This window comes from Fundulus heteroclitus, chromosome 19 (genome assembly GCF_011125445.2).
Source record: "Fundulus heteroclitus isolate FHET01 chromosome 19, MU-UCD_Fhet_4.1, whole genome shotgun sequence".
NCBI lineage: Eukaryota > Metazoa > Chordata > Actinopteri > Cyprinodontiformes > Fundulidae > Fundulus > Fundulus heteroclitus.
Window position 1 is genome coordinate 262,200 of NC_046379.1, and position 22,244 is coordinate 284,443.

Here is a 22,244-nt window from a genome sequence, read left to right on the forward strand (position 1 = left end):
TCTTCCTCCATCCTCCGTGTCTCTGACTCCATCCTCCATCTTTCTGACTCCATCCTCCGTGTCTCTTCCTCCATCCTCCGTGTCTCTGACTCCATCCTCCGTGTCTCTGACTCCGTCCTCCGTGTCTCTGACTCCGTCCTCCGCGTCTCTGACTCCGTCCTCCGCGTCTCTTCCTCCATCCTCCGCGTCTCTGACTCCATCCTCCGCGTCTCTGACTCCATCCTCCGTGTCTCTGACTCCATCCTCCGTGTCTCTGACTCCATCCTTCATCTTTCTGACTCCATCCTCCACGTCTCTTCCTCCATCCTCCACGTCTCTTCCTCCATCCTCCACGTCTCTGACTCCATCCTCCGTGTCTCTGACTCCATCCTCCACGTCTCTGACTCCATCCTCCACGTCTCTGACTCCATCCTCCGTGTCTCTTCCTCCATCCTCCGTGTCTCTGACTCCATTCTCCGTGTCTCTGACTCCATCCTCCGTGTCTCTTCCTCCATCCTCCGTGTCTCTTCCTCCATCCTCCACGTCTCTGACTCCATCCTCCGTGTCTCTGACTCCATCCTCCATGTCTCTGACTACATCCTCCATGTCTCTGACTACATCCTCCACGTCTCTGACTACATCCTCCGTGTCTCTGACTCCATCCTCCGTGTCTCTGACTCCATCCTCCGTGTCTCTGACTCCATCCTCCGTGTCTCTTCCTCCATCCTCCGTGTCTCTTCCTCCATCCTCCGTGTCTCTTCCTCCATCCTCCGCGTCTCTGACTCCATCCTCCACGTCTCTGACTCCATCCTCCACGTCTCTGACTCCATCCTCCACGTCTCTGACTCCATCCTCCACGTCTCTGACTCCATCCTCCACGTCTCTGACTCCATCCTCCACGTCTCTGACTCCATCCTCCACGTCTCTGACTCCATCCTCCGTGTCTCTGACTCCATCCTCCGTGTCTCTGACTCCATCCTCCATGTCTCTGACTCCATCCTCCATGTTTCTGACTCCATCCTCCGTGTCTCTGACTCCATCCTCCACGTCTCTGACTCCATCCTCCGTGTCTCTGACTCCATCCTCCGTGTCTCTGACTCCATCCTCCACGTCTCTGACTCCATCCTCCGTGTCTCTGACTCCATCCTCCACGTCTCTGACTCCATCCTCCGTGTCTCTTCCTCCATCCTCCACGTCTCTGACTCCATCCTCCGTGTCTCTGACTCCATCCTCCACGTCTCTGACTCCATCCTCCGTGTCTCTGACTCCATCCTCCACGTCTCTTCCTCCATCCTCCGTGTCTCTGACTCCATCCTCCGTGTCTCTGACTACATCCTCCACGTCTCTGACTCCATCCTCCGTGTCTCTGACTCCATCCTCCGTGTCTCTGACTCCATCCTCCGTGTCTCTGACTCCATCCTCCATCTTTCTGACTCCATCCTCCATGTTTCTGACTCCATCCTCCATGTTTCTGACTCCATCCTCCATGTTTCTGACTCCATCCTCCATGTTTCTGACTCCATCCTCCACGTCTCTGACTCCATCCTCCACGTCTCTGACTCCATCCTCCGTGTCTCTGACTCCATCCTCCGTGTCTCTGACTCCATCCTCCATCTTTCTGACTCCATCCTCCATGTTTCTGACTCCATCCTCCACGTCTCTGACTCCATCCTCCGTGTCTCTGACTCCATCCTCCGTGTCTCTGACTCCATCCTCCGTGTTTCTGACTCCATCCTCCGTGTCTCTGACTCCATCCTCCATGTTTCTGACTCCATCCTCCACGTCTCTGACTCCATCCTCCGTGTCTCTGACTCCATCCTCCATGTTTCTGACTCCATCCTCCACGTCTCTGACTCCGTCCTCCGTGTCTCTGACTCCATCCTCCATGTCTCTGACTCCATCCTCCATGTTTCTGACTCCATCCTCCACGTCTCTGACTCCATCCTCCATGTCTCTGACTCCATCCTCCATGTTTCTGACTCCATCCTCCACGTCTCTGACTCCATCCTCCGTGTCTCTGACTCCATCCTCCGTGTTTCTGACTCCGTCCTCCGTGTCTCTGACTCCATCCTCCGTGTCTCTGACTCCATCCTCCGTGTCTCTGACTCCATCCTCCATGTCTCTGACTCCATCCTCCGTGTTTCTGACTCCATCCTCCATGTTTCTGACTCCGTCCTCCGTGTCTCTGACTCCATCCTCCGTGTCTCTGACTCCATCCTCCGTGTCTCTGACTCCATCCTCCATGTCTCTGACTCCATCCTCCGTGTTTCTGACTCCATCCTCCGTGTTTCTGACTCTATCCTCCATGTTTCCGTCACTAATGACGTCAGAGTTAAAGTCTGGAATCAGCTCAGCAGCTGAAGCTCCTTTCCTCCCTGATGGAGTTCTGCTGACCCAGGAAATTATTATAATATGCAGACTAAAGGTTACTGGGAAGATGTCGTGAGGAGTGGCTCTACAACTGACCTGGCTAAGATGGCTGACACAACGATCAACTCCCTGACCATAGTTATGGGGGGGGGGGGGGGGGGGGTTGATTGAGGCGGGAGCCACGATGGATATGGTCTCTATAGGATCTTGATGAGGTCTTCAGAGGCTGATTACAGCAATTCCCGTCATGGACGTTAGCTTCTGGAGGGCTTTGAGTTTGCACAACACCTTGTGGTGATGCTCAAAGGTCATGTGACTATATTAAATTAAGTAAGGTGATTATTAGTCATTTCCTTCATTGAACAAGCAGAGATCACCTTGAAATGTGATTTTGGAGCACAGAGGTTTACATGTTTCACATAAAGTGGATTGTTGTGAAGGTTTGTCAGTCAAACAGCTGATCTGTAACAAAGCTGTTGGCTGAACATCTTCAGACTAAAAGCTTTATTCTGTGTGGGCAGATAATACTCTCTAAAAGAGAAACACGATTCCTAATTCTAACATCCCACTAAAGGTGACCTTATCTCCCTTTGGTACTGAGTGGCGGTGAGGATTTCCCAGGATTCCTTCTGCCTCCAGTGCAGAGAAAACCTTTGAAGAGTTTGTTTGGTGCTGGTACCCATTAAATCTGAAACGTCCCATTTAAAAAGGAACATTTTATCACAATAAAAATAAATAAAAAATCATTTCAACCAAGTCAGCCCTCGGGTTTCATGGCTGAACTCAAACTGGCCACTGTGGATTAGTTTGGGTCAGAAACATGTTGAGTCCGTCTTTGGATCGGGTTCTGGTCCCTTCACCACTACCTTTGGTGCTTTGGTACCGGATGTTTCATGCTGACTGGGACCGGCAGAGTGGCGGTTCCAGCGTTCCTGGAGCTCGGTGGTTTCTTTCATGCATCAGGACAGAAAGACCTGGCCAGACGGCGCTCTAAGCTAGAAACAAACCTTCTTTGGGTCCAGAACAAGGACGGGTTCTGGAGGCCCAATGTTACTGATTTAGCGGGTTGCTCCAGGGATCCGCGGTGCTGCAGATTCTGGACCATGGCCACAGATTGTGTTCAAACAAAAACTCCTCATTTGCTGCTGAATGGGGCTTTTTTTCCTCTGCTGCTTCCATGTGAGATGAAAACGTGTTTATGCAACAGAAAAGACAAATTTCAGGCTCTGAGTGAGAATTCAGAAGATAATGGAGCATAATGCAGCAAAGCTCTCTGTGCAGCTCCCAATTATTTACTCTGCTGTATATCAACTCCTCCACCGTATTATTATCCCTGCTGAGTCAACACACATATTGGCATTATTAACGCTCTCCTTGTGTGCACAGAGAAAGAAATCCCAATAAATGTTTATGTGGTCGATAACAGTCCCTTTAAAAGATCAGATCTAAACTAGTTTGATTTCTGTACATTTAGGACGAGTTTTAGGGAGTTTAGGATTCTTCTGCATCTTTATTCATTAACTAAGATGACAACAGTTTATTCAGAACCAGTGAAAACACTCAAAGCTCTCCTGACCAGAATCTTAGGGAGGAAATTACAAGCATTCATCTTTCAATCATAACCAGGCAGTAAGTTCAGCTACGAAATGCAAAAGTCAAACATCAAAGTCAGCAAATTAGTGAAAAGGTGTTTAAACTTAAAGAGGCTGTTCCTTCACTGCATAAAGTGAACTAAAAGTGAGTGTATTTCTTGTTGATTTGAGGAGGTAAATTATACTATTTACCAATGGAATAAGATTTCTGCACTTAAAATAAGAACATCTCCATCATCCTATTTCAAGTGCATTATGTCTAATTATCTTATTTTAGGGGTAAAAACAACTTGTTCCATTGGCAAATAGTCTTATTAAGCTGCTCAAATCAAGGAACTCATTTCAAGAAAACTTTACTTACTTTTAGTTCTCTTTTTGCATTGATCAAGTGTCTCAGACTTCCAGCCTTAAAAATTCTCAATCTGTGCAAAAATCTGGTTTTAATGTTATTTCCAGTCAGGCATTCACCCCATCATCCCCCCCCCCCATCAGAGAGACAGAAAGCGTCCCTGAACGCAGCACCAGCAGCGCCTTCCTCCAGACTCCATCAGTTTAAAGAAGCTAATGATAATGAGGGTTGGGAACAAAGACCCGTGGATCCAACGGGACCCAAACTAAGACCCTTCCTGGTGCCGAGGTCGACCCATAAGGCTCCGTCCACATGGGAGAACATGGTCTGCATGTTGGAACGAGCGCTCCTGTCGTCAGCGACAGTAAAACTGGTTTCATGAGGGAACAGAACCCAGAATTATCAGAAGGATGAACTGATAAGATCCAGGAGTGATGGGGAACAGCAGTCCTCCTCATAAAGCCCAGGGCTGCTGGTCCTCACCTAATAAACTTTACATCTCGGCTGTCGGAGTGAAAGCTTTTGTTTTTGCTTTTTTTTTTACTCAAACCGTCGCTGTTCGGATAAAAAGAAAGAAAAACACTTGAGCGTAATGGCCCGCTTCCTGCCTTATAACTCCAGGCCAACAGCAAAGCTTTTATTTCCCGTTTGCTGCCTGCCAGCCTAGATGGATTTTCCCCCATTGATGAAACAATAAAGTGTGAAACACACGCATCCTGAGGAAGATGCAGGCTGGGAGCCAGGCACCCACCAGCCACTTTATTAGGCACACCTGTCCGGCTGCCTGCGACCTGAGCGCCTGAGTCATTGAAACCCACAGCACCACTTCACCGGGTCAGTCAGAGCAGGTTCTGGTTCTGCTGAGTCCTGAGGAGAATGCCTATGGTGGGAGCTTCATGCCGTGACCCTCACCGTCATAAACGGCCATCAGAGGATAAATTACACATAATGGAGGGGATTTCAGGAGCAGAAACCTCTTAAACAAACCTCAAAGTATTGAAACGTATTGGCTACAATTTCCTAAGATAGCTGCATAAGCCATGAGGTGAGAAATAAATCTAGATGAAAACATTTCTAAGTTTTTTTTTTGTTTGTTTTTTTTGTAATACCCTTAAAGGCAATTTTTCTGTTTGTTTTTGCAATACTTCGGTTTGCCACTTGAGGCGCTGAAGTAAAACACAAACAAAACATACCAAGGCCAACAAATAAACTGTTATCATAAGAAGCTTGTATATTGATGAGCTATATATAATTAATTACAGGATACCTGTAGGACAAATGACATCATGAATGCTCTTTCTTGAATTGCATTTTCCAAATAACCTTAAAAACTGTTCAGGATACTTGGATCTGTACATATTGGTTTTTGTGGATTTTTGAAGTATCGGCAAATACAGCGGATGTCGGTAGCCATTTAGCCTTGATCAGGCTGCCGGCTGCATATGACGTGCTCACTAAGGCGGTGAACAGACAGACCTGGAAGGTGGAGGAGCAGAGCCACAAAACTGGATGTGCTGGAACGCAGACTGGCTTCGGTGGTTGGATTCTAAGGGGAGATGGGATGAAATCTGGAAGTGAAGCGTGGAAAAGCCCAACAATTTGGAAAATTGGATTTACCATTAGGAGCCAGCAAAAGACTTAAAGCTGACAGGAAAGGCAGTGCAGCTTGCCCTCATAACAAATAACATATTGGTATGCCCTCCCTATCTCTACTCCTGGATTGTTATGGCGGCGAATGCTCAGAACTCTCCCCCCGCTCCCTCCTCCCCCGCTGACATCTGTGGATGCTTTCTGAACTGTTGGCCGGCTGATAACATCAAGGACAATGGCCTCTGGAGAGTGTTCACAGAGATATAAACACTTTCACCCAAACAGACACACATAACTGATGCTCATAAATACAGATGAACTTACACACGACTGGTCTCAAATGTTTACCTTCTGCTATATGTGTCTCGTCTTATTTGTGCTTTTGTGCAAGAGGTTTTTTGATATCTCAAACTGTCTCCTAGGATATAGGATAAAGTTTGAGTTATGTTTTTTTCCCTCCCTCCTTCCTTTTTGTGGCCTCTATCTTTCCACAGAGTAATGGCAGCGCCCTGTGGGCACTGTGTGGTGACCTTGGCAGCAAGGCCTCAGTAAATCGTCTCCCCCTGAAATGTTTGTGATGTTTGTTTGTTATGGCGATTGTACTGAAACAACAATTTCCCTCTGCGATTATTAAAGTATTTCTGATTCTGATTCTGTCAGTAAATGCTTCTCAGATCTTGTCACAACAAACAAGACATGAGTGTAAGAAATAATTTAAATATGAATGCTGTAATAACTATACATATTGATTAGTTTATTTATATTTCAGTTAAAACATATAAAAAGTCATTGTGACAATTTTTTTCTTTTCTCAAGCACCACACAAGTGAAATTTATTTATTTATTTATTTTTCACAAACTAGTTTTTCAAGGTATGTGTTTTTATAATATCATCAAAGAGCTGGCGCTTCCAGCTACTGTGCAGGTGAGTACGGAAAGTTGTGATTTTGCTTTTTTTTTTTTTTAAATCTGTGTCTGACTCTAAAAGATGTTTTGAGGCGTTTATGAGAATTTTGACCTTAAAACGCCACAGGGAGTCAGTTCTTTAAAAATGAGGCTAACCCTAAACCAAGAGTTTTTCCCCCCATTCTGTTGTTTGAGGTTAAAAGCTGTTTAATTTTTCCAATTACTTTATTTAGCTGTTATAACTGAAATGCAAATGAACTAATAAATACATCTAATAATCATTAAAGCATTCATATTTAAATTGTTGGCAAGTTATTTGTTACACATGTCTTATTTATTGTGATGAGTTATGATAAGCGTCGCTAAAATCTAATTAGAAAATGGGACATTCTCACTCTGAGGCAAACAGCCGTCAGTGAAGGTCTGGGGTTTTACTTCAGCGCCTCTAGTGGTAAAACGAAGTATTACAAGAAGTCTTCAAAAAATATAAAAAATTTTCACTTGCCTTTCAGAGCAGCACAAAAAAAACAGAAATGTTTTAATGTAGATATTTTTCTTCACTTGCCTTATTGACGATCTATTTTCCACCCAAACATCTGAGGCCTCCCGCATATAAAACAGGAAAACGTCCCTTTTAGGCCAACTTGGTGACTGAAGCTAGTCCTCAACATTCCCTGCTTCAGCCAAAGCAGCGCTGGACTCTCCCAGCTGGCAGAGACAGAGGAAGCCACCAGCGAGGCGCTGCCTGTCCATCACAGCGTGATGCAGCCAGACGCTCTGCAGGCAGCGAGCCGCAGCCTCACAGCTCATTTACTGCTGGCTGCTGGTTAGCAACACTTCCTGCTGATCACACCTGATCATTAGGAGCCGTTTGATAAATCCACTCCCCTCACCTTCAGCCTATCTGCACCTGGCTGGAGAACGGCTGCTCACTTGATTTACGTGGATCTGCTTATTTGAAGGATGCTTTGCAGGTGTTAAAGGTGTTAAAGGTGTTTTATTGGCAGGTTATCTCATCTTAGCAGGTAAACCATCTGCTGACTTCAGACCGTAGAAAACAGCGACAGCTCTCAGCAGACGCAGCCTTTTCCTCCTGCTGGAGAATCCAGAACCGGCTGTGAGGCCACAGGTCCAGCAGGGAACAGGTACACCTGCTTAACCGGCATCAGATCAGCCAATCACAGCGCAGCAACTCAACGCGCTCAGGCACCTGGACGCTGAAGTCCAAACGGAGCATCAGAACTATCAGAACTAGGAGCAAAGGTGGCTTAAGTGAACGCAGCGCGGCTGTTGGTACCAGACGGTACCAAACACACACCTGATGCTGGACGGCTGGTCCTGGTGGACCTCAGCAGCTTCCCACTGATGAAGCCCTGTGGCCGGGACAGTCTGGACCCAACAGGGACGGGTTCTAGGATGTAGAGGCGGGATGAGCCAGAACCGGAGTTTTCTTTGATTTCAAGAGGAATCTAAATTCTGCATCAAGCCACCAGCCTGAGGTCTCCATGGAAACCCGTGGATGAGGAGGAGGCCAGGAAAATGTTTGCTCCAGATGAGACCGGCTCGGTTCTGAGACCGGGCTCGGTTCTGAGCTCATCCACGGCCCGTCAGCACCTCCCGGTCCCCTTCAGGGAATCAGCAGAGAGCGAGAGCTCCAACCGGGCTGCAGCGTTGGGTTCCATGCTCAGAAAGATCACACAGGAGCGTTAGGAGAAGGTCCGGCAGCGCTGACCCATCAGAACCAGAACACAACGTCCACCCTGAAGTTCACTTATTACTGGACCCATTTATTTACAACAATGACAGGAATTAGAAGCAGAAGTTTAAATGTACTGGATTTTCTCTGGTTCCCTTTAGCTCAGACAAACAGATTAAATGGTTCTGGAGGTCCGACGGGCCCGCTGACACCGCTCAGTGATCATGACATCGCTCTGATTGGTCCAACAATCAGAACCAACCCGAGCAGGACCACCTCAGTCAGGACGTCCAGGACCAACCCAGGAACCAGAGGTCCATAGTGCAGCCCGTTTACCGTCGCTGTGGACTGAGACGGGCCCGGCTGCCGGTCCAATCAGAACCGCTCCCAGCCGGACTGAACCCTGCCGCTGTGCTCATGGGCAACAGTCAGACGGTAAAGCACAGTGGAGGCCCGTGATGCTGTGGGCCAGAACCAGAACACAGAGGCTGATGTTGAGCTGCCAGAGGAACCTTCAGAGCTCTGGAACAACCTGAGGATGACGCTTACAGCCCGGAACCAACCAAACAGAACCAAACAGAACCAAACAGAACCAGCCAGAACCAAAGAGAACCAACCAGAACCTGACAGCTGGACCCACCGTGGAGGAGATTACTCAGCAGCTGACCAGATATTATCTGGGTGTATGAATAATTCTGAGCCTGCGTGGATCAGAGCAACGCCTCAAAGCTCATCAGGTCAGCGCGGCCGGACCGGACCAGAACCCCAGCAAGGCTTAAAGAACCGAACCTGCTTGGTTCGGTGACTCCTGGAGCCGGAGATCACCAGCAGGTCAGAAACACCTGGAGGGGGGGGGGGGGGGGGGGGGGGTCCCGAGAAGAGCGCGTAGGTTCCGCCGGTGGGAGCCGAACTGTTCTGATGGGTCAGCCGGTCCGGCAGCGGCTCCGTTCTTACAGCCTGACTCAGCTCCGGTGGTTCCGACCCAAAAAGCCCAAAACCCGGATCCTTCTGAGGGGAGTCTGGCGCTGCGCACCTCGGACGGAACCTGCGCGTCTTCTCCGGAACCGGAACCGGAGCCGCTTCCTTACCGAAGTTGGCAGCAGGAGGCTGGCGGGTCGCTCGGTCAGCTCGGCTTGCTGCTTCCCGGCCACATGCATCTCCCGTTCCGCCGCGGTCCGCTCCGCTCACTTCCGCCGAGTTTCTCCGCTCCTTCATCCACAGACCCGCCGCGGCGGCTGCTCGCCCGCGTCCCGTTCAGCGGCGCGCAGCAGCGGACGCAGCATGCCCGGAGGCTCGGTGAGGGTCCCTGCGGGCGGAGCGCAGATGACGGTCCGGTGGTTCTGCTGCAGGAGGAGCGGAGAGGAGGTGCTTCTGCTCAGAGCGACCGTCAGCGGCTCCTCTGCTGCTCCTCAGTCCGCAGGACTCCCACCTGCGGCCCGCAGCCTCCTGTTGACCATCCCTGCGTCAGAGCGCGTTAACCCGTTCATTGGCTCCACACTGCGGGCCGATCACACCTGGTCCAGTTAAAAGGAGGAGAGCTGCGAGTCTGGACCCGCCCCAGGGCCGGCTCCCAGACAGGCAGTTAATTAATCCGTTAATTGATTAATCAGTCAATTAATCAGTTAATTGATTAATCAGTTAATTGATTAATCAGTCAGTCCTTGTTCGCAGGGAGCAGCACTAAATGCTCTACAGAAGATACAAACTGGAGGTGATGGAAAGTTGAAAAGATCAGGACCAATCAGATCTGCCCCTCCTTCAATCAGCGTCACTTACCTGGGAGAGGGGCCCAATCAGAGGCCTTGGTGAAAATAGAAAATACTAAACTAGAAGCCTCAGTTTTTAGCAACCTCACAAAGATTAATCTGTGCACCAACGTCTGCGCGCCAATTTAATCTTTCATTTTAAACTATCTTGTTACTCTGATGAGATAATAATAATAATAATAATAATAATAATAATAATAATTAATAATAATGTTCTCGTTTTCAATAAACAAAGATAACCCAGATTTAGAGCCTCTGTCACAATTCAAGACGTTGGTCTTGGCCCCCGGTGGCTCCCAGCAGTGGATCAGCCCGCTCTTAATATCTGCTCCAGCTATCACAACCAGCCCGATATTAAAGGCGGCCCTGAGCGGGGGGGGTGGTTGGTGCTGTTGTCCCAGCTGCTGGTGCACTCTTTACTCTTTGCTACCACATGTTTTCCTTCCACTCAACTTTCTATGAAAATGCTGTGATTTTCTCCACAATGTTCTCATTTTCTGAGACGATAATTTGGGTTTTCCTTCGGCTAGAAATATTTCTGTCTTTAATATGAGTCTCACTTTCTGACACAAAGGACATAATATAGATTTTTTTCATGATGTTCACATTTTTTCAGCTGTACCTCTACATTTTCCTCCTTTATTTGGCCTCTCCAGCTTTTGCACACCAGTTAGTGTTAGAGAACCAGCAACCACTTTAACTCTCTCTGCTCTCTCACCTGATTTAATCACAGCCAGGCTCCAAACCAGCGGCTCTCGTTCACGCTTTAAATGATTCGACCGTCAGAAAACAGAACAAGTTTAGCTGAAAGCTGCAGAAATTCAGACTCTGCTTCAAAATGTCAGCTGCCTCATTCAAGCAAATCCAGAGAACATCTGCGTCTGCTGCCCAAAGCAACACAAGCTGGGAGCAAATGAAACAGGTCCAGCTTTCAGCAGATATTCTCACATTTACCGGGACGCCGAGGCAGGTGGTCATAATGTTCTGACTGGTGTACCTGGGGACTTCTCTTTATTTCCTTTTTAAGTCTTATTTTATTCCAGGAAATGATCTCCAGCCGCTCAGGGTGCTGGAGTCAGACACCCTGGACTGTGGACCAAGCTCTGCACCGTCCTGGAGCCTACTGGCATCCAGCAGGATGTTCTTCTATGACCCAGAGCTCAGCTCCTTCTTCACCCCCACCAACCAGAACATCCTCATGACTGCAGAAGGTCTGATCCTCCCATCGTTCAGGGCTAAGGCAGCAAAATGCTGAACTCTCCTCATCGTCCTCCAACAGGGAGAAGTTCTGCTTCCTCTGGGAGCAGCAGAGCCACGCTGGGCCTTCTGGATCCAGGAGGCTCCCCACCCAGGGGAGCTTCCTGTGCTCCCCAGCACCCCCTCAGATCTACTAACGAACCTGCAGCTTTGATGAGGCTGCAAACAAACGGCAGGACGCACCAGGAGGACGGGCCGGCCTGGAACTGGGCTCTGCGGGACTCTTCAGGCAGAGCCGAGCAGATCAGGGCTGAAGGGACCCATTAAAGTTTCATGTCTAAATCTCAACAACTGCTCGCTGCTCGTTAACAATTAAGGCAGAGGAAGCTCCGACAGCAGCGCTTTGCTCCTTTTGTCAGAAACCTGAGGGCTGCTGCAGAGATCTGCTGTTCTGGCCTGCAGCGTCTTTCTCCTCAAATCTTCTCTTCTTCCAGAGATAAAAACAGAGGAAGCTGGATCAGAAGCTGTAATATTGGTTCCTCCTCCTTCCAGAAGAAGTCATCCCGTCAGGATTCACAGGAGTGAAAGAACCTCAGGTCTTTGCTTCTGTAGCATCCCACATAAATTAATTTATTTTATTTCAGGTAAAATATATAAATATTCATATGGTACCATGTTAACTCAAAATGAGTAACCACTATAGACTATACCTGCCATCAGAGCACGCACAACAACCACCTGATGGGGAGCAGAGCTGCAGAGGAAGAATAAATCCTCTGAGTTGAGTCTTGGAGGAAGAACACTTCCAAACCACTAACCAAACCCAGCAGAACCTCCTGATGGTCCAGTGTTTGGCTCCTCGGGTCGCTGGGCTGAAACCAGCTTCTGTCACCATCATCGTCTCTCACTGCTGGACAGAACCTGCTCTGCATGGAGTCCGGTTCCCCGACAGTGACCCGGCTGGTCAGAACCCATTAGCTGCTGGTTCCTCGGTGTGCAGAGGGGTCAGGAAGGAGACAGCCTCCATGTTCATCTTTCAGCTTCAACATCAGCAAGCATGGACATAACGGCGAGAACAGAACCCCTCAAAGATGGTTTGAGACGCTCAGTCCCGTTTCAGATGATGAAAGAGTCACTAAAAGTTCACAGCACAACATCTGATCTCATTTTCTTTGGAAAAGTGATTTAACTGAACCGTATTAATAATAAGCTTGTTTTACTGTTTAACTATCTGAGGGAAAGTTAGTACACCCCACCCACCGTCTCTGACGTCGATCTAAGGACAGTTTGTCCATCTCACCTACAGCAACGCTCTGATCGGTGATGGAGAACCATGTCTTCCCGCATGAACAGCGTGTGCCACAGAAATGAAATAAAAACCAGAGCAACAAAACAATCTAAATCAGAGTAAAGAATGTGGAAATAAAAAGACCCGACATTTTGCCGAGGCTCTCATAACGAGCATTTTAAGCCATGTTGGTGATTGCAGGTGGATGTTGGGGGCGTGGCTAGACACCTGCCTGCACCCTCCTCCCTGTCTGCTCTGATTTTATGAACCTTAGCGGAGAACCAGCGGACCCTTCAGCATGCAGCGGGGTCTGGAATAACACCCAGAGCCTAAAAACCCGTCTGAACCCAGAGGTTAGATCTGTGGCATAAACACAACGTTGCCATGATTCTACCTTTTTCATTCACCTGTCCGTCATTTTTCTGCCACACATCAGCTTCTCAGTCCCACAGCTTCTCTGCAGGGTTTTGTTTTGGACCCCCGAAGCAACTAAAGATTTCCGGTACATTGGAAACCAGAGTTGCAGCTTGATAAGGTGCAGGGTTTCTGGTACAATCCCCAGCTTCACACGTGGAAATGTCCTTGGGCAACATAATGAAATCCCAACAAGCCTCCGGCTAATCCTTTCAGCCACATTGTTAAAATTGTCTTTTTAATTCCAGGTGAAGCAGATGAAGTGGAACAAGCAATTAGAAACTCGTTCTCTGAACCCTCAGGCGATCCATTTGCTGAACACTGTCCAGCTGAGGCTGTTTTCAGTTTAAAAAGGCCAAAGTGGGCACATAGTCTGCAGGACAAGGTTTAACTGATTGCTCGGAGGTGGCCAGGTTTCTTAAAGGCTTCATGCCTCACTTTCCCACATACATCATTATCACAACAATGACTTTTATGACCTGAAACAAACGTTTATAAGCAGGGCAAAGCAGTGGGAAAGTTACTGAAAATTAAACAACTATGAAGGATTTATGAAGCTGCATGCCATTTATCTGACTTCCCAGCTGTCAGCCTGAAACAACTGTTGGCTACTATTAGCAATGTTATTAATAGTAGCGAACAGTTGATAATAGTAGGGCTATTATTAGCAACTGTTGGCTATTATATTAGCAGCTGTTGGCTACTGTTAGCGACTGTTGGCTACTATTAGCAATGTTATTAATAGTAGCGAACAGTTGATAATAGTAGGGCTATTATTAGCAACTGTTGGCTATTATATTAGCAGCTGTTGGCTACTATTAGCGACTGTTGGCTACTATTAGCAATGTTATTAATAGTAGCGAACAGTTGATAATAGTAGGGCTATTATTAGCAACTGTTGGCTATTATATTAGCAGCTGTTGGCAACTGTTGGCTACTATTAGCAACTGTTGGCTATTATTGGCAACTTAAGTTGTTAATAGTAGCCAACAGTTGATAATAATAGGCTATTAATAACACCTGTTGGCTACTGTTAGCAGCTGTTGGCTATTATTAGCAACTGTTGGCTATTATATTAGCAACTGTTGGCTACTATTAGCGACTGTTGGCTACTATTAGCGACTGTTGGCTACTATTAGCAATGTTGTTAATAGTAGCGAACAGTTGATAATAGTAGGGCTATTATTAGCAACTGTTGGCTATTATATTAGCAGCTGTTGGCAACTGTTGGCTACTATAAGCAACTGTTGGCTACTATTAGGAACAGTTGGCTATTATTGGCAACTGTTGGCTATTATTGGCAACTTATGTTGTTAATAGTAGCCAACAGTTGATAATAATAGGGCTATTAATAACACCTGTTGGCAACTGTTGGCTATTATATTAGCAACTGTTGGCTACTATTAGCGACTGTTGGCTACTATTAGCAATGTTGTTAATAGTAGCGAACAGTTGATAATAGTAGGGCTATTATTAGCAACTGTTGGCTATTATATTAGCAGCTGTTGGCAACTGTTGGCTACTATAAGCGACTGTTGGCTACTATTAGCGACTGTTGGCTATTATATTAGCAGCTGTTGGCAACTGTTGGCTACTATAAGCAACTGTTGGCTACTATTAGGAACTGTTGGCTACTATTAGCAACTGTTGGCTATTATTGGCAACTTAAGTTGTTAATAGTAGCCAACAGTTAATAATAGGGCTATTAATAACACCTGTTGGCTACTGTTAGCAGCTGTTGGCTATTATTAGCAACTGTTGGCTATTATATTAGCAACTGTTGGCTACTATCAGCGACTGTTGGCTACTATTAGCGACTGTTGGCTACTATTAGCAATGTTGTTAATAGTAGCGAACAGTTGATAATAGTAGGGCTATTATTAGCAACTGTTGGCTATTATATTAGCAGCTGTTGGCAACTGTTGGCTACTATAAGCAACTGTTGGCTACTATTAGGAACTGTTGGCTACTATTAGCAACTGTTGGCTACTATTAGCAATGTTATTAATAGTAGCGAACAGTTGATGATAGTAGGGCTATTATTAGCAACTGTTGGCTATTATATTAGCAGCTGTTGGCAACTGTTAGCTACTATAAGCAACTGTTGGCTATTATTGGCAACTTAAGTTGTTAATAGTAGCCAACAGTTAATAATAGGGCTATTAATAACACCTGTTGGCTATTAATAACACCTGTTGGCTACTGTTAGCAGCTGTTGGCTACTGTTAGCAGCTGTTGGCTACTATTAGTGACTGTTGGCTACTATTAGCGACTGTTGGCTACTATTAGCAATGTTGGCTACTATTAGAAACTGTTTGCTACTGTTAGGAACTGTTGGCTATTATTGGCAACTTAAGTTGTTAATAGTAGCCATCAGTTGATAATAGTAGGGCTATTATTAGCAACTGTTGGCTATTATATTAGCGACTATTGGCTACTATTAGCGACTGTTGGCTACTATTAGCAATGTTGTTAATAGTAGCCATCAGTTGATAATAGTAGGGCTATTATTAGCAACTGTTGGCTATTATATTAGCGACTGTTGGCTACTATTAGCAACTGTAGTTGTTAATAGTAGCCAAGAGTTGCTAACAGCAGCCCTGCTATTAGCAACTGTTGGTTATTATATTAGCAACTGTTGACTATTATTAGGAAGGTCCACAGTTCTCTCCCTGATTTCTGCTGATTTTCTGTCACACATGGAGACAGTTGCCTTAAAATGCATCTACAGATGTGCCTCCATTTAGATCCTGATTCCCTACAAAGCAATGACATCATCATCATCATCATCATCATCATCTGGGCTTTCTAGGTATGTAAATTTCTGAATTTCAGGTTAGTTGTAGAAATAAAAATCTTTACAACCACCTGTGATTAAAAAGTGATTCCCAAGCGACCAGATAAGCGTTAAAGCGTACTGAGTGAAGACGGCTGCCATCAGGCCCCACGCTGGCTGGTCATGAGTGGGCCGTCCACGCCTCGATCCGGTTTGATGCGAGGCCAAAGGCGGCAGAGCGCCGCTTTTAAAGCTCTGTCTGCTTCTATAATTCAGAGCCACATTATGAGGTGTTGGGGAGAATTCAGCTTGAAGGACGGCTTGCTTTTGACTCCATCTGCTGGTGGTTCGCTCAGCTTTCATGTTTCCACGTTTTTTTCAAGCAGCTCCAAGAAGGCAAAGAAATAAAAGCGATGCGCTGCAGTGATATGTAAATGAGGAAACACTTCAAAGCAGAGCGTCTGCAGCTGGAGGAATAAAAATCAAAGATAATGTCCGGCCCGGGCGGCTTCCCTCAGGCGACACCGCTGGAATCTCTGAGCAGACATCACAGAGGAGAAGCAGCGCCGCTCCTCAGGTCCGCCGGCATCAGCAGCACCGAGCCGTCGCAGGGAGCCGGATCAGAACGCCCGGCAGCTTCAGAGGTCAGAACCGGGCCGAGGTCAGCTTCCCCTTTAAATGCCTTTAAAGGAGGAGTTCATTTAAACTACAAAGTGAATGTTGGAGACCTGCTGCTGTCAGAGCTCTGTGGACTCATTTCAGGCGTTGCTCTGGAAACGGACTCAGGTCCAGACATGCGATCAGAGATGCTCGTCACCAAGCGGTCCTCAAGGTTCTGCACGGGCTTTCTTTGGATCCGCCAAAACCCAGAGGTCCACGAAACCCTCCGGAGGATCGGAGCTTCACACCAGTTTCCTTTCATAAACCGTCTGGTGAGGAAAGGTTCTGATGTCACCAAGGATCAGCAGCCAGAGCTACAGGGAGGCTGGGCAAATGTCCACCCAGAACGGTACCAGAACAAGAACCCAGAACACGTCCTGATGTCAAACTGAATGGCAACAGTTTTATTAAGTTAAGAAATCAACACATTTAAGAAACGGATCTATGTACACTGGTTCTACTGCATGGATTAAAAAAGACGGCGGAAGCTACGACATCTCCTAGACTTTCTCACGTCGCCATAAATAACGAAGCTACTTACAATCATGGCTGCAGCTGCTGATGGTCACTAATAAAGCATGCCTAGCACGTGTTCCATGGGAAACAAAGAAAAAGGCAATGGTTTAACATGGACTACCGTTAGCTTTAAGACAAATGTTCCAGTCACATCACATCAGGTGGAACCGGTCCGCGTTAAAGCTGTTCAATAATACTAACATGAGCAACTTTGTTCTGGTAAAAACTAAAATTGGTGCAAAACGTTTTGGGTCTGAGCTCAGAGTGGTACTCCCCGCTGTAAACAAGCACAATCACAGGGTTTAGTGGGTGAACTGGTCTAAGAGACTGGGTTCCTCTGGGTTCCTCAGGGTTCCTCTGGGTTCCTCTGGGTTCCTCAGGGTTCCTCTGGGTTCCTCAGTGTTCCTCAGGGTTCCTCAGTGTTCCTCTTTGTCCCGGCCTTTCTTCTCCTTCTCGTCCTGAAGGGCGGTGCCCAGCTTCTTGATGAGCACCGACAGCACTTTGTCCAGCGGGTCCATCACGCCCCGCTGCAGCCACTTGGGAATTGTAGTCCTGGCGTGGTGGAAGCCCAGTTTCTGGAGGATGTAGTCCACCCCGACGGGGTCGATCTTCCTGCCGGTCCAGGAAATTAACCTGAGAGTCGAAGAGGAGGCAAAATTACAAACTGCTTTCTCAGGAGTTTCCCTCCAACAAAGTCTCTTTGCAGCCGGAGACGAACTACCGGATTTTTAAGACCATAAGGCCCTCCTCCACGTCCACATCTCTCTATCGTCTCTAGAGTTCAGAGTAGCTGGACTACACTGCCCTGTTTTTACCATAAGGCCAAAATAAACTTTATACTGAATTAACTTATTAGGTTTATTGTTGCTAGCGCGTACTCCAGACTGCCTTACATGAATGCAATTCTAGTTTAGACATTACAGTCAGGCAGTCTGGTAGACGGCTCAGGGGTCCTCAGGTAGTGACACAGTGTACCGTAATGCTCCTAATATCCATTGAGCGAAGCGGTTTCATTGCTAACCAAAATCATATTTACACATTTTATCAGATTTCTGAGAGTATTGTACCGCATAAAATCAGTCAGTAAGAACAACAGTGATCATAGATAAGGTGATAAATAAAGCAAATTTGCCTGTTTCTTTCAGCCTCTGAAGTCCTGCATTTATCGCTCCACCTGGGAAGACTCATTTAAAGGTAAAAATCACCGTTTATGGAAGCTGGTTGATTTACATGATATTAAAACACCTGATGGAAAACAAAGAAAGCTGAACTTCTGAAGCCGTTTTAACATCAGGAAATGAAAGTTTATCAAATCAAGTTGAACAGCAGAGCATTTATCTGAACACAGCATGACAGAGACACGCCAGCACCATGCTGCATTTCATTTAAAGAGCCAAAACTCACAGCTGGCCCAAATTTAATGCAACAGCAATTATTAAAAAATAAACTAAACAAAGCCCAGGAGGGCTAAAACAGGCCGTCTAGTCTGTTTGATCCACTCTCTGTTATTCATGTAATAAAAGCAGATTTATCTTTTACTTTGATTACGACTCATTTTTATTAATTAGAGGTTTTAAACTCGTGTTTAACATCATGAACATGTGTTGTTAAGCAGAGGTGGTGGTTTAGGCTTCAAAGAGAAAAAAAACAGAAATAAATGTTTAAAATAAACTATTATAGTAAAAATAATCAATGAATTAATTGAGCGAGCTGTTACATCACCAGCAGCAGCCATGTTATTATTATTATTATTATTATTGTTATGGGGCGACAGCGGCGCCTGAGGTAGGGAGTGGGTTGCTGGTTCAAACCCCTGCTCTGCCCAGATTCTGAGGCTGCGATGGAGCAGGCGATTTACCATTTAACATGAATTCTACTATTACTGCTACATTATCATCATCTATGGTACGGATGTCATGATTTATCTGGTTTAGAGTCTTTAAATAGAGATTCCACCCTGTAAAGCTAGAGCAACGATAAAAACGAGCTGTAATTTCAGGTTTTGCAGCTAAAGCAGCAGAAACATTCCTGCTGATGCGTTTCTGCTGCAGACGCCTGCACCGAGCCGTTATGGTGGTTATCTGTGTAAGCGGCCAGCGCTCACCTGAGCGTGGGCTCCAGGTGCCACGTGTTGCACATGAACTCCCTCCAGTCCACCGTGGTGTAGTTGATGGCGTCGTCCCGGTCCCTGTCGGCGCCGTCGTCGTGCAGCGCCGTGGGACTCTTCTGGCCCTGCCGAGCCGCGAACATGCGGGGGGCGAAGAGGGCTGAGGAGGAGGGAGAGGTTTTTCATCAGCAGAGCACTAAACACCTCCGTCTGAGCAGGAGCTACGGATCTACGGCCATCCAGAGCCGACGGGTCCACAGCAATTAATCTGATGAATCCAGCAGGCAGAACCAACAGAACAGCATCTTGGCTGGGATTGAATCAGAGGGAAGGATGCCACCGCGGAGCGCCCACTAGGGCTGAACGATTTTGGAAAATAATCTAATTGCGATTTTTTTTTCTTAATATTGTGATTTTTTTTCCCCAGTTTAATTTATCATGTCTTTTTAAACATATACAAACAACAAATTATTTTGTTTCCTCGCTGTGCAGATTAGTTGCTAAAAGACCCGCAGCGTCTAAACTCAGAGCAGAAATTATTGCGTTCTGCCTACAATATATTTCAACCAAAATTGCAATTATGACTTTTCTCTGCATTAACCACAAGCAACAAAAATGGACTCTAAATAAAGATGTTTGTAAACAAGAACTATTTTAAACAAGAATTTTTAATGTTTCTATTAATCAGAATATTATTCAAGAGAACAGCTTTTAGTTTAATTTGACATCAATCCTTGTTCAACATAAAGTGCAACCAACAAGCAAGTCTATGTATTAAACTGATTGACCAGAACTTAATGCTATGTATGATTATATAAACTCTAAAACAAGTAATAAAGTTAGATTATCTCACTGCTGCAACTGTCTTCCCTTCCATGTGGAGGCAAACCCACTTTAAACATTTTACCAACACCTAATGGACGCGTCTAATTCACTAATTGTTACATAGCCAAAAATTGCAGACTCTGCGATCTGGAAATTGCGTTTTTTTAAATTGTGATTATATTGAAAATGCGATTAATTGTTCAGCCCTAGCGCCCACAACGCCGCCTCCATTCACACAAACCTTTCTCCTTCTCCTTCAGGTAGGCGGACACCAGGTCGTGCAGGAACATGATGAGCTCGGCGTCCATGGTGACGCAGATGTGGTCGGTGAACTCCGTCACCATGCTGCACTCCACCTTGGGTTTGCTGCTGGAGTCTGAAAGCAGAGGCGGACGTGAGCGGCAGAACCAAGCAGGAGGCGTGGAGCCGCCTTCCCCTCGTGTTCTGGTCCTACCCGCCAGAGACGGCTCGTCTGAATCCTGCACGTGAATGGACTTGAAGTCCAGCTGCATTCTGGGAAGGGCGAAGATGGTCTCGGTTTCGTGGTCGTAGGTGTGGGAGCCTCGGAAGTTGCTCAGCAGGCTGGAGCTCTTGGCCGCCGCGCCGCTCTCCTCGTTGTTGGCGTCCACGTTCCTCAGCAGGTTGAGCTCTGAAAGGCAGCAGGAAGCACACAGACAGGTTCTCAGGCCTGGCGCCCACAAGGTCACTTTAATCTGTTAAATCTGGTAAACACCGACCGGACAGTTTAAAGACTTCTGCCACAGCAAGTCAAACAGCAGCATTTAAATGTGTTAGGTGTCTGAAACCAGGGCCTCCTACAGATAATATATGGAACCAACAGGTTTGGGATATTTACTCCATGGAGGAGATTACATAACCTGTAAGGCTTCAGAAATGTGAGGTGGAGTTTTGCCCTTAATGGACAGGCTGCACTGACTCTACCCTGTTAGACCGTATGACCATTTCACTTTACAGGATTTAATTATCTAGGTTTTATTTATTTATCGCACATTTTTGTTATCTCTGTCTTGTTTTCAGTGTCTTATTGTTTGCAAAGATTATTGCTGCCTCTTCTCTTCTTGTTATCTCATAATGCAGAATGTAAGTGCGATGAAAATGTTATTGTTGTTAAAAATGAGTAAAAGTTTAAAAGAAAAAAAGATTGTGCTGCCGATCAGAGATTCTGATTTTCCTGATTATTCAAATAATTTCCCTCTGGGATTATTAAAGTATTTCTGATCACCGGATCGCCATCAGAACCGTGAGCGGGTCTGATTGGACCTCCCAGCTGTGTCTCAACTCAACGCCAACATGGCGGCGGCGTCCCCACGTCTGCGTGTGTCCAGCAGCTGCAGGCTGGTCCAGACTGGGTCACGCACAGAACAATCGTCCCAAACACGAAGCTTTAACCCAGTTCCTCAGAGCAGGAGGCGCTGCTGAAGGTTCTGACAGCTTCTCACTCCTTACCGTGTTTTCAGACTATAAGTCGCACCTTTCTTCACAGTTTGGCCGATCCTGAGACTTATATTCAGGTGTAACTTATATATCAAATTTAAATGATAATTAATATTAACCAGCATGAACCAAGGAGTAAACATTGCCGTCTGTGGCCACATGAGGGCGCTCTATGCCTGTGAAAACCATCCTGCTCCTGTAGCACTTAAACATTAATTAAAACATTAATTTATAAACAGACTGATCACATGTTTGTTGTTTCTCTGTTTCAGTCTCATTCAGGCAGCAGAACGTTACGTGGAGCAGCTCTAAGGAAACAGACAGAACCGTTACTGAGCCATGAAGCTAACAGCAGCTAGCGCTAGCTTACACCTCTGATGTCCGGGGGGGGGTTACAACTTCTCTGATCCATGTGAGCTTTAAGTTGCTCTGAAACATCCGTGTCGTACTATTAGCTTAGCATGTAGCACCGTTTATGCTCATGGTCTGATTTATGCCTAATTCTGACAACTGTGGCAGAATAAAACCTTCTAGCTGCTAATTTCCTCCATTCATCCTCCCAGGTCTGTTCCAGGTTATCCAGCCAGATGTGGATGCAGCTGTGTGATTTAATAAGTAGGTTTACCACATTAAACATCAGCTTTTAGTCTTGGATTGTGTGAAATAAATGTTTATATCATTTTTTTCCTCTTTTTTTTTTAAATGATGGGACTTAAAGTCATAATAATGCTGTGTTTCCACGGATCGCCCAGTGGACA

The 22,244-nt window shown here is 46.3% G+C and overlaps 2 protein-coding genes across 8 annotated transcripts in view; both read right to left on the bottom strand.

Moving 5' to 3' along the window:
• Positions 1–9,993, bottom strand: part of sntg2 (syntrophin, gamma 2) — a 75,589-nt gene extending 65,596 nt beyond the window's left edge. For 3 of the 4 annotated variants that reach the window (XM_021308364.2, XM_021308363.2, XM_036150866.1), the window contains exon 1: positions 9,571–9,992. Coding sequence is in view for 3 of the 4 variants with exons in the window: in XM_021308363.2 (XP_021164038.2) it covers positions 9,571–9,639 (69 nt within the window). In the remaining variant the exon portion in view is untranslated. Of the gene's footprint in view, positions 1–9,570 lie in introns of all 4 variants that reach the window. The other variant, XM_036150867.1, reaches the window with a different exon arrangement.
• A 6,968-nt stretch (positions 9,994–16,961) lies between these two features.
• Positions 16,962–22,244, bottom strand: part of kiaa1109 (KIAA1109 ortholog) — a 77,369-nt gene continuing 72,086 nt past the window's right edge. For all 4 annotated transcript variants that reach the window (XM_036150570.1, XM_036150572.1, XM_036150571.1 and 1 more), the window contains 4 exons: positions 20,486–20,680; positions 20,273–20,407; positions 19,204–19,366; positions 16,962–17,732 (listed from right to left, as the gene is read on the bottom strand). In XM_036150570.1, the coding sequence (XP_036006463.1) occupies positions 17,516–17,732; positions 19,204–19,366; positions 20,273–20,407; positions 20,486–20,680 (710 nt within the window). In that variant the 3' untranslated portion in view covers positions 16,962–17,515. The remainder of the gene's footprint in view (positions 17,733–19,203; positions 19,367–20,272; positions 20,408–20,485; positions 20,681–22,244) is intronic.